Source organism: Dermacentor andersoni, chromosome 8 (genome assembly GCF_023375885.2).
Source record: "Dermacentor andersoni chromosome 8, qqDerAnde1_hic_scaffold, whole genome shotgun sequence".
Classification (NCBI taxonomy): domain Eukaryota; kingdom Metazoa; phylum Arthropoda; class Arachnida; order Ixodida; family Ixodidae; genus Dermacentor; species Dermacentor andersoni.
Window position 1 is genome coordinate 1,864,071 of NC_092821.1, and position 18,829 is coordinate 1,882,899.

The window sequence follows — 18,829 nt, forward strand, 5'->3', positions numbered from 1 at the left end:
TCTTACAAATGTTATCGCGCAGCGTAGGACGCGCCCGCCTCTATCGCAAGTTTCCAGAATGATATCGATGATTCTATTGTCACCGAAGTTTGTGTAATCTGATTGCATATGCGACGCAAATTGTGCCGAAGTTTTTGTAAGACACGCCGGCACCATCGATTACTCTGGAATCTTCTATGAATCGTGTATAAAAGCCGACGCGCTTGACCGGCAAAGCAGATTTTTGACGATGGCCGACTCTCTTCGCCGCTGTCGCTATCCTTTAAGTGTAGCCTGTTCTTATGGGCAAAGGTTCGCCCAATAAAAGTTAGTTTCGTCATTCACAGTATTGCTACTGTGTTCTTTCCGTCTCTACTACATGACACTATAATGAAGCCCGAGGATTTTGTACTGCACCACCTTTTTTCTATCTTTCTAATTTTTTTCTAAATTTCGTCCCCGGTCGTCTCACTGATTTCTAGTTATTTCTACTTATTGCAGGCACTTCAGTAACTCAACTTCTAACGAGAATTATGCCGCGATATGGTATCCATAATGAAATCCACGAACTTTATGCTGCAGTGTTTTCTTTCTATTTTCTTCTTATTTATTTTGGACTTCCTCCCCATCGTCTCAGTTGGTGAAGCGGAAGTGCTGCACAAGAAAGAAGAGTGTCACTCGGTGCTCGTGCCACTAAAAAGAAGCATGGAATTTACAAACGCGTTGCTCTGCACGAAAAGCAGACATGATCTTTCTGTAAATCGCATTTGTAGTGGTGTTTTTCAGAGCACTGAATAACATGTCAATTTCGTTCGCTTTAGCTGTATTATTAGATGCAGTTCACAAAATTATTTTACGTTTTTTTTGCTGGGCTACTAAGTAGTAAGCATGATTGTTTCTAACTTAACAATTTGCCAGTTTTTCAACAACATTGTTAAATCAATTGACACTATGTCTTTTTCACCACGTGTTCCTAAGCAATCAATATTGGTGCAGTGCTGGTCGCGAAAAAAAAGTGGCAGTTTCGCCAAAGGGGAAAGCATCGATTGCGATAGCAAATTGCTATACATCGGCCGTATAAACGTGTAAACATAGCCATACTAACTAAATTTACAAGGTGGCAGTTTCGCCAAAGGGGAAAGCATCGATTGCGATAGCAAATTGCTATACATCGGTCGTATAAACGTGTAAACATAGCCATACTAACTAAATTTACAAGCATGGTGTCGCGCGCGTTGAAACAAATATGGAAGCATCTCACTCGATGACTGCGGGAACTCCTTGTCAAAACGCTTCAGTGAGGAAACGCGGCAGCAGCAGCGAGTGAATTGACCTTCGAGCAGCCGCTCGCGTCAACGTCGCAGATGACGTTCAAGATACAGCCGCCCGAATGCGCCCTCGCGTGCACGACGGAAGGCTTCGTGCCCGCTCTCGTCCCTTGCGTGCGCGCGATGGAGCCGCGATGGCCGGCTTCACTCGCCCACACGGCGACTAGTCTGTCGCCATTGGACGCGGAACCTCAAGGCAGCGCCGATGCGGACGGCAGAAATGTACCTGGAGTGTCCACATAATTGCTATCACAATAAAGGTTGTTTAGGAGAAAGCAATCGTTTGGAAGCCCTATCTAAACACATGGAAATGGACAAATCGTTTTTTATATGTCCGTACTTTGCCTTTAGCTGCTGCTTAGGATGACAGCAGTTAGCCCAAACTACCGCTTTGGTCAAGGCTTTGTTCACTGTCGACGCACGCAAATAAATATAATCGAGAAATCTCATGTAAGATATTGCTTTCATGAAGGAACATTCAAAGTAAATTTTGAAGGGGCACTTTTCATGTTTGTATTTCTGATTTGTTGGCTGCTTCGGCTGGCACAAAGGCAATAAAGAAAGAGCAACAATAAACATGAGATATTTCCTATGAGACTTCTCTTGGAAGTCATTCAAGTGCACTTCTCATCCCTGCCACTTTTATCGCCCACCGATCATGCCACTAGGATTCGAATAGTGCAAGCTTACTTATCACAGAACCAATGCCGCCTGAAGTGCTTGTTATATTGCGGACTACCTTTCTTTCGTTTCGTAATTGTGTTTTCCATTGAGCGCACAATATATACTTTCTAGCTCTTTAACTTTCGCGTGAATAAGCCCTAAGGTATCGCAGAAATGTTATACTTAGTAAAATATTACACACTTGCAACGTATAATTTTTCGCTTTTGTTTTGTTATTAGGTCCTCAGAAAAATACCTTTGGATCTGACACCAATAACAATAGCGGCGTCCCCTCCGTCTTTCTGTCGCTTTGCCAGTCTCGCTTGCGCTACATGATGCTGAGTAGAGCATAAGTACGGTCGCTTGGCGCAAACTAGGAAGGAGGGGAGTGAACAAGGGGAGCGCTACATGCACTGTACATGATGCCATACGAGCCAGCCCATCAGTCTACTACATCGATATAAGGTTCAGCGCTAATACGTGCCAAAGCCGTGATCTCATTATGAGGCACGCCGTAGTGGGAGATTCTGAATTGATTTTTGCCACGTGTGGTTTTTTTTTTAACGTGCATCGGTACACGGGCGTTTTCTCATTTCGCCCGCATCGAAGTGCGGGCACCGCGACCGGGATTCCACCCCGCGATCTCGTGCTTAGCAGTGCAAGACCAATTCCACTAAGCAACCACGGCGAAGCACCCTGTCGAATAATGAGAGCAGCATTCCGGGCAAGTTTGTAATTCTTCAGCACTTGGAAGCAAGCGCTTGTAGGCATAAGATGAGTGCAATTAGAATGCTCACATGACACGAAATTGATCACACAGACAATAAAAATACTCGTCGCCTGCGCCGTTTTGCTCCTGCCACATAAGCTGAAACTGTGCATGAACTGCAACTTCTTTGAGTTGGGGTTGTCCATCCGAGCGAATCCGTGAGGAATTGCATAAATCTTGCATTCGTGAGGTGCTAGTTTTGCATCAGTGTGGTTCCGTTAAAATACGCATTCATTGCGTAGATGATTGGTCTGTGATAGAACATTAGAGCAATATCGGTAACACAGCTCTATGGCAACGGAAACATTCGCTTCGTTTTTGTAAGACAGACTAACATATCCTTTTTTTATTCTTGCGTCCCATGCACTGCTAATGACAGGAACCACCTACCGTCTGATGTCGTTTTCATTTCGAACCATCACCTATATTGTCCGGCCATACACAGTCACGTGTTTGATGACGCGTGAAGGTTTTTTTTTTATACGCTGTTCTTCGCATTGTAGTTTTATTCGAACCTAATGTTGCGTTAGCCTAAAATGGCCTCCTCATGTTTTGTAGAAGTTATTAATATTGTAGATGTTATTACATTTGATGTTTTGTTTCGTTAATTTATGTACCCCATTCCCCTCTCTAAAGCTCTGTGCGCTTCATCGTAAAATAAATAAATGAATGAATAAATAAATAAATGAATGAATAAATAAATAAATAAATAAATAAATAAATAAATAAATAAATAAATAAATAATGTTATGGGAAAAAGCGCGAAATTATTGGAGAGAGCAAAGCGAAAATCTGTTACCATTGCTAGCAAACTCCAATACAGTATAGTACAGTCAACTCCACCCTTTTTCATTCTCTTTTTGTTACGTTTGTATACGCTCGTTATTGCGGCCAAAAAAGCAGCAACTAAGCCAAAGTTGTGCCACTGAAACTCTGATTGCAGATTCTCAAGGAAGGACCGGGTGGCTCGAACGACGCTGAATTGGTGCCACAGGGGAAGACGACGGACGTCGATGACTGTCCCTGTCGTCATCACAAAGAAAAGCCAGTCATCTTGCTGCCGCCTCTCGGGACGGAGTGCACGGGCCCCGACTGCCTGCCAAGAGATCCGGTCATCGCTGCGGAACGAATACCGTACGTGCCGGACGTTAAGACACCTGAGAAACCGCTGGACTCCGTACCACTGGTGTCGGATAAACCAAAGTACCCTGACGTAATTCCTGAAAAGCCTCAAGGTGAGTACGCCGGTGCGAGTACAGCTTGAGACTTGAGCAACGCGACCCTTGCGCTTAGACAGCTTTTACGCCTATTGGATGGACGGCAGCTTTCGAATTAAGTGCAAAGAATACATAAAGGTGACGTTGTATTTTCATAATTTTGGCGTCATGAAGGGCATCGTTAAAGAAAAGACGCCAAAAATTGCGAGCTCTTCAGAGAAGGGTGATGGGTAGGCCTAGCTGGTTTTCCATTTTAGATTGCGTGGCACATTTTAGTGTATGGTACCTCACACAAGCTTTGTTCGTTATCAAGGAAAAGCACCCCTCTCAAAATACAAAAAGCCCATTGTGAGTTCAGGCGCCGCAACCGTTACGTGTATTGTGCGCAGGCGGCACACAATCCCTTTGAGATGCGTCGCATGCTGCGTAGCTCAGACAGGCAGGTGTCTGAATGATCGTCTGCGTGAACATGCGAATAATGTTCAGAATGGAAAAGAAGGTTTCTTAGTCCTGCACTGTAGCGCATGCGGTTGCACCCCTCTGTTTGGAAGAACAGAAGTAATCTTCACACACAGGGATTATCAAACGCGCATCATCATAGAATCGTCTAGAATAGCACGTGAAGAATGTCTGTGCATAAGCAAGCCATCCCTGGCCTTGTCACGAAGGGAGTTAGCATTCTTAGGCAAGGGCGGCGAGAACAGTGAACGGTGGTGGCATCTACAAATTGTTTCTCTTTTTGGTTTTTCCTGCATGTTTTTTTTCATCCGCATTGTTTGTTTTTTACATATATATTTTTCAGAATCAGAATCAGAATCCACTTTATTTCCAACACACTAGTTGGGGGCCCCCAGGCAAAAAGCTGTCGCAGACGGCTTGACGGGACCTGGGGGCCTACAGAGAGCAGCAGGCAGTTGATTTCACAAATTCGAACAATTGTAAATACATACAGACATTATGAAGAAGAAATGAACTTGTTTCATACAGATGCAGCATACAAGGTGTACACTATCACAGTATGCATAAACAGTGCAGGAAATGTGGCAGCCAGGGGAAAAGAGAAAAAGTTCATTACTTCATCAGGTAATCACGCACCTCCGATTTAAACGTGCCGAGTGGGGCACTGAAATTAATGTGATTCTTTAAGAGGTTGTATAGTGTTGGTATGCAGTAATCCAGCCTAGATCTACCGTAATTTGTACGTGTACGCGGCACTGGTATTAGCCTGTTACGTATGCTGTAGTATTACGGGGAATGTTCTGTATTGTGTGGGAGTCTATTTTTATACATATAGAGAGATAGCTTATAGTCATATAACGTAAACGCTTTAAGCATATTATGCTTAATGAATAGGGGACCAGTGGGTAATAGGCTGGGGTGTTCATTAAAGTTCTCAAAGATTCTTTATGCCTTCTTTTGGAGCCACTCCAGTTTGTTTTAATTGGCGGTTGTTGTAGTGCCCGAAACTAAAGTGCAATATGAAAGACGTGAGTAAAAATTTGCATAATATATTGCATTCTCTAGTCTAATTGAAATTAATTCCCTCAGTCTGTAGAGGCAACCAACTGCTTTGCCTAATTCAATCGTGAGCTTAGTAACGTGCATGTTCCAAGACATTGTTTCTTCGAACCAAACCCCCAAGAACTTTTCAGATGCAACGCGTTGCAGGGCCATTCCTTGAAAGTTTAGGGTGAGTTCGAAATCGCTTTGTTTGTTGAGAGGTTTAAAAATAATATATTTAGTTTTTTTAATATTTAAGGTTAATCTGTTAGAGTTCAACCACTGTTCAAGGTTAATTAGGTAATTGTTTATTGTGTTTAGGTGGGCTAAAGTTGCTGCGGAAAAGAAAATATTAGTATCATCAGCATACATGACCAGTTTGGGAGAATCAGGCACATCACATAAGTCATTGATATAAAGTATAAACAATAAGGGCCCTAGAATCGACCCCTGAGGCATTCCATGTTTTACCACAGTAGTCGGAGATGACAAGCCATCGACTTTCGCACACTGTTTTCTATTGTAAAGATAGCTCTTTATGAGATCATGGGCGACGCCACGTATGCCGTAGTCATGCAGTTTTGACAGCAGAATATTATGTTTCACACGATCAAATGCTTTTTTTTAAATCAATGAACAATCCCACAGTAAAAAGTCTGTTTTCTATGTTGCGAAGAATTTCATTCTTGATTAGTAATAATGCCATTTCGGTAGATTTCCCTTTCTGGCAGCTGTATTGTGAATCATTCACTACGTGGTATTTAGTGAGAAAGTTTTTGAGCCGTGTATGAATGACATTCGCAAAAACTTTGGACAAGATTGGCAGAACAGATTATTGGTCTGTAATTTGTCATATCACTGACGGCTCCAACTTTGTGAACAGGGGTTATACATGCCAGCTTAAAAGGTCAGAGGGAAATATACCAGTTTCTAACATTTGATTAATTATGAAAGTCAGCGGTAAGGTTATAATACACGCCACATGCTTAATAGGGACAGCGCTCAGGCCATCCAACCCGGTGGCGACGTTGGTTTTAATTCTGGAAACGAAATTTGTGACTTCTTGTGCAGTAACCGGTGAGAGAATAATTGAATTAGCCAGTATTGTACGTGCAAACTGCGGCGTTTTAGTACAATCACTGTGGCTATTCGGAGACACGTAGTCGCCAACGTTGGAGAAAAATTCGCTCATTTCTGTTAGGGCGTCTTCATCCGTGTTGCCGTGAGCAAAAGCTGCAATATTAATAGAGCACCGAACCTTAGAGTTATTAGACAAATTATGGATCTCCTGCCATAATTTTCATGGACTGTTGTATATTTTAGCAAACAGGGACTGATAGAAGGAGATCTTAGCCTTTTTTTCAAATCAGCGTTTAATTTATTACGATATGATTTGGATTCTGTGAGCAAGGCAGCATCACGTGATTGAACGAATCTATGGTACATTTTGTTTTTGGCTTTTATTCTTTCATGCAAGCTGTTTGTAATCCAAGGCTTGCGTATTCTTTTGCTTCGTTTTCTGTTATGTATCAAAGGGAAATGTTTTCCATAGCAGGCTATGATTTTCTTGAGAAAGATACGGTAGGCCTGATCGGGATCACTTTCGGCGTAAACATTGTCCCATGCTATCAGTTCAGTATCAGAATAAATATTATTGAGCGAAGCGGAGGTAATGTCGCGATAACTTGAGCTGTCATGTTCGTGCTTTTTTTGGAGCTACTGGTATAAACGGGAAAATCGGGAGATGATCACTGATATCAAGGGAAAAAACACCTGTTAAGTACTGGTCGCAAGGAAGGCTGGGGATACTGATATCAAGAAGTGTGGCGCTAGTTCCAGTAATACGCGTAGGTAACGTAATCAGATTTGCGCAGGCAAAAGTAGGAAGGATGTTTTGAAAATGTTCACTGGATGCGTCACCACTGAGCATATTGATGTTCACATCGCACATTACTAAAAATGATGTGCGCACTGAGTGTAGACTAGGCAGCAAAGTTTCCATGAACTCAAAGAATTCGGACTTAAGTCTTAATTGTGGCCTATAAACTGCTGCAAAATCAACATTCGTAAGTCTTACTACTAGACACTCTACATTGGCTGTAATACAAGTTAGTTCATCAACAACATCACAAGCAATACAATTTTTGATGTACAGAGATATACCTCCTCCACGGTTAGTGGACAGCGTAATTCCATGATAATTATATGGTGGTATATTTGGTGGGTTATCGTTTGCAGAAAGACAGGATTCTGTGAACAATATGGCACCAAATTTTATCGATAGGCTATCGAAAAACATGCGTAAGCTGTTATTTTTAATGCTACGAGCGTTTAAATGGCATGCACTGAAGTAAGTAGATGACGCGACAGTGTTGAAGTTTTCAATGTCACAGTATATACATTCTCCCATGGCAGCCATGACTGTTAGGTTATACCCAAAAAAACAAATCTTATATCAACGCCAACCTTAACGTTGCATTTTACCCAGATCTTCTCGGCAGCCAATATTTAACATGTCTGATGATTCTGATTTCCTCGCGAAGATTTTTCCGCCATGCGTCCAAACGAATTTCCATCCTACTTCTCGTTTTTTTGCATTTGCGGCTCCCAGTAACTGCTTGCCCTGCCTTGTTAGGTGCTCGTTGACATATATAGGGCCAGTTGTCCTAAAGCCAAGTACTGTCCTAGATAGGCGTGGCTTCTTCGCCTTGGCCAGCACAGCATTTCGCTTGTCTCGCCGCACAAAACGTACCGCAATGTTCTTTACGCCAGTCTTATTTGTTCCAACTCTGTGGCAAATGTCAACCACATTACGTGACAACGGCTCACCCACGGCTACACAAATATATTGGACAGTGTCAAAAGGCTCTCCCTCATCAGGCAAACCTTTAATTTCAAGGTTGTTCGCCCGTGAGTACTGCTACAATTCTTCAATTTTCGTCTGTAGTTCTTTATTTTCAGCAGCGAGTCTTTCGTTGCTGTTTCGCGTTGCGACAAGTTCTTCACGTAAGGTCTTCATTTCCAGGGTGAGCGCATTGACACTGTCACTGCTTTCACTGCAATGTTCCACACTTCGTTTGAAGGAGCGAAGTTCAGCACGGATTTCACGTTTGAAATCCTCGAATGCTTTACCCAGATACCTCCCGCATGCCATGACAAAATATTCAAGGGAAACAATGTTACTCCTGTTTGGCAGCAGTGCATGCAGCAACAATGGCAGGACTTGAAAAGGTAATACGATCTTACCTGTACAGAAAAATGACTGGTGAGTGTTGTAGAACCCACACGCACTGCTGCCAAACTGGAGGAAATACGCAGGGCAGTCAGTATATATAGGCAGCGTCCAGTAGCTTGGCGGGTCACAGCGCAGGCGCGGGGACGTCGACGTACACTAGCTGATCCTGGGGGATAGCAGTGCAGAGATAGCGGACGAAAACGGCGCCTGTCCTCGTGAGGTAACTGCCTCCCTTGCGCAGTTTCAGCCACGCAAAAGCCGATAGATCGCGCCGAGCAAGAGTGCACCTGTACACAAAAATGACTGGTGAGTGTTGTAGAACCCACACGCACTGCTGCCAAACTGGAGGAAATACGCAGGGCAGTCAGTATGTATAGGCAGCGTCCAGTAGCTTGGCGGGTCACAGCGCAGGCGCGGGGACGTCAACGTACACTAGCTGACCCTGGGGGATAACAGTGCAGAGATAGCGGACGAAAACGGCACCTGTCCTCCTCGTCAGGTAACTGCCTTCCTTGCGCAGTTTCAGCCACGCAAAAGCCGATAGATCGCGCCGAGCAAGAGTGCACCTGTACACAAAAATGACTGGTGAGTGTTGTAGAACCCACACGCACTGCTGCCAAACTGGAGGAAATACGCAGGGCAGTCAGTATGTATAGGCAGCGTCCAGTAGCTTGGCGGGTCACAGCGCAGGCGCGGGGACGTCGACGTACACTAGCTGATCCTGGGGGATAGCAGTGCAGAGATAGCGGACGAAAACGGCGCCTGTCCTCGTGAGGTAACTGCCTCCCTTGCGCAGTTTCAGCCACGCAAAAGCCGATAGATCGCGCCGAGCAAGAGTGCACCTGTACACAAAAATGACTGGTGAGTGTTGTAGAACCCACACGCACTGCTGCCAAACTGGAGGAAATACGCAGGGCAGTCAGTATGTATAGGCAGCGTCCAGTAGCTTGGCGGGTCACAGCGCAGGCGCGGGGACGTCAACGTACACTAGCTGACCCTGGGGGATAACAGTGCAGAGATAGCGGACGAAAACGGCACCTGTCCTCCTCGTCAGGTAACTGCCTTCCTTGCGCAGTTTCAGCCACGCAAAAGCCGATAGATCGCGCCGAGCAAGAGTGCACCTGTACACAAAAATGACTGGTGAGTGTTGTAGAACCCACACGCACTGCTGCCAAACTGGAGGAAATACGCAGGGCAGTCAGTATGTATAGGCAGCGTCCAGTAGCTTGGCGGGTCACAGCGCAGGCGCGGGGACGTCGACGTACACTAGCTGATCCTGGGGGATAGCAGTGCAGAGATAGCGGACGAAAACGGCGCCTGTCCTCGTGAGGTAACTGCCTCCCTTGCGCAGTTTCAGCCACGCAAAAGCCGATAGATCGCGCCGAGCAAGAGTGCACCTGTACACAAAAATGACTGGTGAGTGTTGTAGAACCCACACGCACTGCTGCCAAACTGGAGGAAATACGCAGGGCAGTCAGTATGTATAGGCAGCGTCCAGTAGCTTGGCGGGTCACAGCGCAGGCGCGGGGACGTCAACGTACACTAGCTGACCCTGGGGGATAACAGTGCAGAGATAGCGGACGAAAACGGCGCCTGTCCTCGTGAGGTAACTGCCTCCCTTGCGCAGTTTCAGCCACGCAAAAGCCGATAGATCGCGCCGAGCAAGAGTGCACCTGTACACAAAAATGACTGGTGAGTGTTGTAGAACCCACACGCACTGCTGCCAAACTGGAGGAAATACGCAGGGCAGTCAGTATATATAGGCAGCGTCCAGTAGCTTGGCGGGTCACAGCGCAGGCGCGGGGACGTCAACGTACACTAGCTGACCCTGGGGGATAACAGTGCAGAGATAGCGGACGAAAACGGCGCCTGTCCTCGTGAGGTAACTGCCTCCCTTGCGCAGTTTCAGCCACGCAAAAGCCGATAGATCGCGCCGAGCAAGAGTGCACCTGTACACAAAAATGACTGGTGAGTGCTGTAGAACCCACACGCACTGCTGCCAAACTGGAGGAAATACGCAGGGCAGTCAGTATGTATAGGCAGCGTCCAGTAGCTTGGCGGGTCACAGCGCAGGCGCGGGGACGTCAACGTACACTAGCTGACCCTGGGGGATAACAGTGCAGAGATAGCGGACGAAAACGGCGCCTGTCCTCGTGAGGTAACTGCCTCCCTTGCGCAGTTTCAGCCACGCAAAAGCCGATAGATCGCGCCGAGCAAGAGTGCACCTGTACACAAAAATGACTGGTGAGTGTTGTAGAACCCACACGCACTGCTGCCAAACTGGAGGAAATACGCAGGGCAGTCAGTATATATAGGCAGCGTCCAGTAGCTTGGCGGGTCACAGCGCAGGCGCGGGGACGTCAACGTACACTAGCTGACCCTGGGGGATAACAGTGCAGAGATAGCGGACGAAAACGGCGCCTGTCCTCGTGAGGTAACTGCCTTCCTTGCGCAGTTTCAGCCACGCAAAAGCCGATGGATCGCGCCGAGCAAGAGTGCACCTGTACAGAAAAATGACTGGTGAGTGTTGTAGAACCCACACGCACTGCTGCCAAACTGGAGGAAATACGCAGGGCAGTCAGTATGTATAGGCAGCGTCCAGTAGCTTGGCGGGTCACAGCGCAGGCGCGGGGACGTCAACGTACACTAGCTGACCCTGGGGGATAGCAGTGCAGAGATAGCGGACGAAAACGGCGCCTGTCCTCCTCGTCAGGTAACTGCCTTCCTTGCGCAGTTTCAGCCACGCAAAAGCCGATGGATCGCGCCGAGCAAGAGTGCACCTGTACAGAAAAATGACTGGTGAGTGTTGTAGAACCCACACGCACTGCTGCCAAACTGGAGGAAATACGCAGGGCAGTCAGTATGTATAGGCAGCGTCCAGTAGCTTGGCGGGTCACAGCGCAGGCGCGGGGACGTCGACGTACACTAGCTGATCCTGGGGGATAGCAGTGCAGAGATAGCGGACGAAAACGGCACCTGTCCTCCTCGTCAGGTAACTGCCTTCCTTGCGCAGTTTCAGCCACGCAAAAGCCGATGGATCGCGCCGAGCAAGAGTGCACCTGTACAGAAAAATGACTGGTGAGTGTTGTAGAACCCACACGCACTGCTGCCCAACTGGAGGAAATACGCAGGGCAGTCAGTATATATAGGCAGCGTCCAGTAGCTTGGCGGGTCACAGCGCAGGCGCGGGGACGTCGACGTACACTAGCTGATCCTGGGGGATAGCAGTGCAGAGATAGCGGACGAAAACGGCGCCTGTCCTCGTGAGGTAACTGCCTCCCTTGCGCAGTTTCAGCCACGCAAAAGCCGATGGATCGCGCCGAGCAAGAGTGCACCTGTACAGAAAAATGACTGGTGAGTGTTGCAGAACCCACACGCACTGCTGCCAAACTGGAGGAAATACGCAGGGCAGTCAGTATGTATAGGCAGCGTCCAGTAGCTTGGCGGGTCACAGCGCAGGCGCGGGGACGTCAACGTACACTAGCTGACCCTGGGGGATAGCAGTGCAGAGATAGCGGACGAAAACGGCGCCTGTCCTCGTGAGGTAACTGCCTTCCTTGCGCAGTTTCAGCCACGCAAAAGCCGATGGATCGCGCCGAGCAAGAGTGCACCTGTACAGAAAAATGACTGGTGAGTGTTGCAGAACCCACACGCACTGCTGCCAAACTGGAGGAAATACGCAGGGCAGTCAGTATGTATAGGCAGCGTCCAGTAGCTTGGCGGGTCACAGCGCAGGCGCGGGGACGTCAACGTACACTAGCTGACCCTGGGGGATAGCAGTGCAGAGATAGCGGACGAAAACGGCGCCTGTCCTCGTGAGGTAACTGCCTCCCTTGCGCAGTTTCAGCCACGCAAAAGCCGATGGATCGCGCCGAGCAAGAGTGCACCTGTACAGAAAAATGACTGGTGAGTGTTGTAGAACCCACACGCACTGCTGCCAAACTGGAGGAAATACGCAGGGCAGTCAGTATGTATAGGCAGCGTCCAGTAGCTTGGCGGGTCACAGCGCAGGCGCGGGGACGTCGACGTACACTAGCTGACCCTGGGGGATAGCAGTGCAGAGATAGCGGACGAAAACGGCGCCTGTCCTTCTCGTCAGGTAACTGCCTTCCTTGTGCAGTTTCAGCCACGCAAAAGCCGATGGATCGCGCCGAGCAAGAGTGCACCCGTACAGAAAAATGACTGGTGAGTGTTGTAGAACCCACACGCACTGCTGCCAAACTGGAGGAAATACGCAGGGCAGTCAGTATGTATAGGCAGCGTCCAGTAGCTTGGCGGGTCACAGCGCAGGCGCGGGGACGTCGACGTACACTAGCTGACCCTGGGGGATAGCAGTGCAGAGATAGCGGACGAAAACGGCGCCTGTCCTCCTCGTCAGGTAACTGCCTTCCTTGCGCAGTTTCAGCCACGCAAAAGCCGATGGATCGCGCCGAGCAAGAGTGCACCTGTACAGAAAAATGACTGGTGAGTGTTGTAGAACCCACACGCACTGCTGCCAAACTGGAGGAAATACGCAGGGCAGTCAGTATGTATAGGCAGCGTGCAGTAGCTTGGCGGGTCACAGCGCAGGCGCGGGGACGTCGACGTACACTAGCTGACCCTGGGGGATAGCAGTGCAGAGATAGCGGACGAAAACGGCGCCTGTCCTTCTCGTCAGGTAACTGCCTTCCTTGTGCAGTTTCAGCCACGCAAAAGCCGATGGATCGCGCCGAGCAAGAGTGCACCCGTACAGAAAAATGACTGGTGAGTGTTGTAGAACCCACACGCACTGCTGCCAAACGTCGTTATCCCTCTGGTTTTTAATAATGTTGCAGGAAGAAAGCAGGCCCACGAGTGTCATATATAGAATATTTACAATTGGTATATATGGCCTTCAGCCAACTGCCAGACTTCGTCTTCCTCTAGTCTAAATCAACTTCTTCCATCCCTTCACCGGAACATCACCCTTCCGGCGGGGTAGCTCCTTTCCGGTGCAACTTACACAGCCTCACTTAGTGGGGGGACATAGGGCTTGCGCCTGACGACGTGAACATCGCTGGTGACGTTGGGAGGCACTGAATGCTTACCGACTGGGGCGATCTCATATGTTACGTCGGACAGTTGGACTAAGATGTAGTACGGACCGTAACAGCGGGAAAGTAGTTTTTCCGACAAGCCGACGCGACGTGAAGGCGTCCAGAGAAGGACAAGGGAACCAGGTGAAAAATGGTGGTCTCGGTGCCGAAGGCGGTAGCGTCGCTTTTGAGAAGCTTGCGAGACTGTGAGGCGATGACGGGCGACATCTCGTGCCTGGGCGGCTAAGTCAATAGCATCGCGAGCGTAACCAGTGCTGGGTAATTGTATTGCGGAAGGTAGCAACGTGCCAAAGGGCAAGGTGGGGTCGCGGCCATACAAAAGGTAAAATGGTGAAAATCCGGCAGTGTCGTGACGGGACGAGTTGTATGCGAAAGTTATGTATGGTAAAGCGACGTCCCAGTCGCGGTGATCGTCGGAAACGTACATGGCCAGCATTTCAGTTACTGTGCGGTTGAGTCGCACGTTGAGGCCGTTCGTTTGAGGGGGGTACGCGGTAGCAATCTGTTGTTCTGTAGAACAGGACCGAAGCAGATCATCGACGACCTTCGATAGAAAGTAGCGGCCGCGATCGGTCAGCAACTGGCGAGGGGCGCCGTGGTGCAGGATGACGTGGTATAGTAAGACGTCGGCGACATCTGTAGCACAGCTGGTTGGCAGCGCTCGTGCGATGGCATATCTCGTGGCATATTCGGTCGCCACAGCAATCCATTTGTTTCCTTTGATGGAAATTGGAAAGGGGCCAAGGAGGTCGAGGCCCACACGGAAGACGGGCTCTGTAGGGATATCAATTGGTTGAAGCAAACCAGCGGGAGGTATCGCAGGCGTCTTCCGGCGCTGACACAGGTCGCAAGAAGCGACATAACGGCGCACAGGGCGATAAATGCTGGGCCAGAAGAAGCGGCGCCGGAGGCGGTCGTATGTACAAGTGATGCCCAGATGTCCAGCAGTAGGACCGTCACGAATTTGCTGGAGCACGGCGAGTCGAAGGTGCTTGGGAACGACTAGGAGGAGCTCCGGGCAGTCAGGACGAACGCTATGACGGTATAAAGTTCCATCGCGCAAGGTGAACATACGGAGGGACGGGCCATTGGGCGAGGAGTTTAGGCGCTCCATAAGTGTTCGAAAAACAGGATTGTTACACTGTTCGTCACCAATATGGAGGAAGCCGGAGAGGCATAGAACACTGATGTCCGAGGCTGCCTCGGTATCCTCCGGTTGATCCACGGGATTGCGGGACAGGCAGTCAGCGTCTTCATGCAAGCGCCCTGACTTATACATAATAGAAAATGTATATTCTTGTAGACGCAATGCCCAAGAAAGCAAGTCGTACAGTTGGGTTCTTCAAACAGGAGAGCCAGTAGAGGGCGCGATGGTCGGTTACGACGTGGAAGCTCCGACCGAATAGGTACGGTAAAAATTTCGCGACCGCTCATACGAGCGCGAGACATTCTCTCTCAGTAATGGAGTAATTTCGCTCGGATATGGAAAGAAGGCGGCTAGCGTAAGCGATGACACGGTCTTGGGCCTGTTGACGCTGAGCGAGGACAGCGCCGATGCCATGACCACTCGCGTCAGTTCGTACTTCAGTGGGCGCAGAAGGATCAAAGTGTGACAGAATCGGGGAAGTTGTAAGCCTCTCAATCAGGGTAGAGAAGGCTTTCTCCTCTAGTGGTTCCCAAGAGAGAAATACGTCTTTGTTAAGAAGGCGAGTTAGAGGGTGAGCGATGATGGCAAAATTTTTCACAAGTCGTCGGATATATGAGCATAAGCCCAGAAAACTACGGACATCGTTTGTGGAACAAGGTACAGGAAAATTTCACACGGCGTGAACTTTCTGTGGATCAGGTTGGATTCCGGCTGCATTTACGAGATGGCCGAGCATGTTAATTTCATGGCGACCTAAATGACACTTCAAGAAGCTTAGCTGGAGGTCAGCCCTGCGAAGCACGGAGAGTATGGTTGAGAGGCGCCGCAGGTGGCTCTCAACATTCAGCGAAAACACAATCACATCGTCGAGGTAACAGAGGCCTGTAGACCATTTCAAGCCGCACAAGAGAGAGTCCATCATGCGCTCGAATGTAGCTGGCGCATTGCATAATCGAAAGGGCATGACTTTAAATTGGCACAGGCCGTCCGGTGTGACGAAGGCGGTTTTCTCGCGGTCCATCTCATCGACGCTAATCTGCCAATAGCCGGAGCGGAGGTCTATTGATGAAAAGTATTTGGATCCGTGAAGGCAGTCAAGAGGGTCACCAATGCGACGCAGCGGATAAACATCCTTCTTTGGTATCCTGTTGAGGTGACGGTAGTCAACGCAGAAGCGCCACGAGTTCTCTCCTTTCTCTTACTAAGACAACCGGTGAGGCCCACGGGCTACTGGAAGGTTCAATGATGTCCTTGTCCATCATTCTGTCTACCTCTTTCTGTATGATGGCCCTTTCTGTTGCGGAGACACGATATGACCGCCTTTGAATGGGGCTGGCGTCACCGGTGTTGATGCGATGCGTGACAACAGATGTCTGGCCAAGTGGACGGTAGTTCAAATCAAAGATGTCCCGATAAGATGACAGGAGGTGACAAAGAGCTGTTGTTTGCTCTGAAGGAAGGTCAGGGGCGATCATCTTAGAAACATCGTCCGCAGGCGTCGAGTACGAAGGAGTTGGTGACAGAGGTCCGTTGGTACTGAGGAACGATTCAGGGGTCAAAGAAGAAATCTGAAATTCTTCCAAAGGAGTGATATGCGGTATGGCGATACCGTGTGGCAGAAATGCTACGAAAATCCAAAATTGAGGATGGGCATGCCAGCGCAGTTTTCGTAGAGCTGGATTAGGGTGCTCCGTAGGCCAATATTGCGCGACAAAACCACGTCAGTAAGGGGCGACACGACGAACTCGCCATCAGGTACGGGAGGACGGGGCGTCAGGAGGACATTTGTAGCCGCCTGTGGAGACAGCCTTGCAAACTCAGCGGAACATAAGCGGTGTGAAGCGCAAGTGATTGCGTCGGCAGGAAGCGGCAGATCCAACTGGACAACACCTGTGGAGCAGTCTATTCGGGCAGAGCGTTTCGACAGGAAGTCGACGCCTAGAATTAGGTCGTGCGCACAGTGTTCAAGGACGATAAATAGAACAACGGTATAATGGCCCCCAATGGTCACACGTGCTGTGCACATTCCAAGGAAAGGTGAAGTACTCCCGTCGGCGACTCGTACAGTGCACGGTACGGCGGGTGTCAGAACCTTTTTGAGCCTTCAGCGGAAAGCAGCGCTCATAACTGAAAGCTGCGCTCCTGTATCAACGAGAAATCTGACAGGAACGCCACCAACTTCAATGTCCAGTAGGTTTCCACAGGTAGGCAGGTTCAACAGAGGATATGTGGGCCGGGAGCTTCACCTCCGGAAGCTGCACCACCTAGTTTCCCGTAGCGAAGCGACCGGTTGCAGAGGGGGAAGAAGAGCGGTGAATGAGAGGCGAAGGGGAACTACGGCCTTGCGGAGACGGAGAGCGGCTGGATCTTCGTGGAGCACTGCCGGCGTTGATGTTCCTAGTCGGCGTATAGGGCGAGAAAGTACGATTGTCTGGCAATTGGTGGTAGTGACTCGGAGATGACCACCGAGGAGCAGACGACCAATGGTTGCGGCAATGACGGGCGATGTGTCCAATGCCGGAACAATTAAAACAGATGGGTTTATCATCTGCTGTGTGCCAGTCAGCTGGGTTGCGACGGAGTGGCGGAAAGCTTTGCGTCTGGGAGCGAGCGGCCGGAGAAATCGGGTAGGTGTTTGTATGGCGGACTGAGCAGAGAGATGGAATGCTCAAGCTTGCTATTTCCTACCGAACGACCGCTTGTATAAGGGAGATAGTGGGCGCGCTTTCCCGACAGTCGGAACAAACTGGAGCCGGAGCCATGGCCTCAAGCTCACGGCGAACGATGCGCGTTACATCTTCCGGTCCTGTCGGCTGAACGAACCGCGGGAGGTCTTCGCAAGAAGATGTCGCTGCGGTATTGGGCAATTGGTGGAAAGTTTGAGCGACGCGGCGGCCCTTCGCTTGTTCGAAGCGCCGGCAGTCCTTTATAATTGCATCCACAGTGGCACAATCCATACACATAAGGAGATTGAAGGCATCGTCTGCAATACCTTTCAGTAGGTGACCAATCTTGTCTGCCTCGGTCATGTTGTTATCAGTCTTGCGACAGAGGGCCAGCACATCCTGTATGTACACGACATAGGATTCTGTGGACGTCTGAGCGCGGCAAGAAAGCTTTTTTTTTTTTTGCTGCCAGCTGACGACCGACAGGTCTGCCAAACAGTATCAATCGTCACTTACAGCGCATACATAGACGAGGGACAAAAAAGGACGACGAAGACAAGCGCTTACTTCCAACTGATTTTTATTATGAGAAACATACATATATATACTGGGACACCAACACAAAAGCGCCCCCTACAGAGCAACAACCCGACATGAGCATGCATTAAAAATTCATGACCTGAGATGAACGAGAGCGCATGTGCGACTTCAGAAAAACAATAATACACAGCAATAAAGTGCGCGAAGGGCGTGAGGGGTTTCTAGGTGTTCATTGCGCACAATGCGGCTGTATCCCGCTTTTCGAAGAAACCACTGTTAGCGAGGCATTCTAATGAATGCACTAGACTTATCATCGAAGGAGCAGCGATTGCCTATGGTGACTCAGTTAGCAAGCCATCAATTGCATTAACTGACAAAGAACTGCTTTTTCTGAGGTCGCACATGCGCTCTCGTTCATCTTACGTCATGAATTTTTAATGCATACTCATGTCGGGTTGTTGCATTGTAGGGGGCGCTTTTGTCTTGGTGTCCCAGTATATATATGTGTTTCTCATAATAAAGATCAGTTGGAAGTCAGCGCTTATCTTCGTCGTTCTTTTTTGTCCCTCGTCTATGTATGCGCTGTAAGTGACGATTGATACCATGGAATACCAACTAGCCCGTACCGAAACCTTGCTGCCAAACAGGTCTCGCATTCTTTCTTTGCAGGCATCCCAGCTCGTTAGGTCAGTATCATGTGTGTCGTATCG

At 48.9% G+C, this 18,829-nt stretch overlaps 1 protein-coding gene across 1 annotated transcript in view; it reads left to right on the plus strand.

The window, feature by feature from the left end:
- The window catches only part of LOC126526721 (uncharacterized), a 418,451-nt gene that overhangs the window by 172,242 nt on the left and 227,380 nt on the right, over positions 1–18,829 (plus strand). Inside the window, exon 4 of the mRNA XM_050174576.3 lies at positions 3,683–3,974. Within this exon, the coding sequence (XP_050030533.2) occupies positions 3,683–3,974 (292 nt within the window). The remainder of the gene's footprint in view (positions 1–3,682; positions 3,975–18,829) is intronic.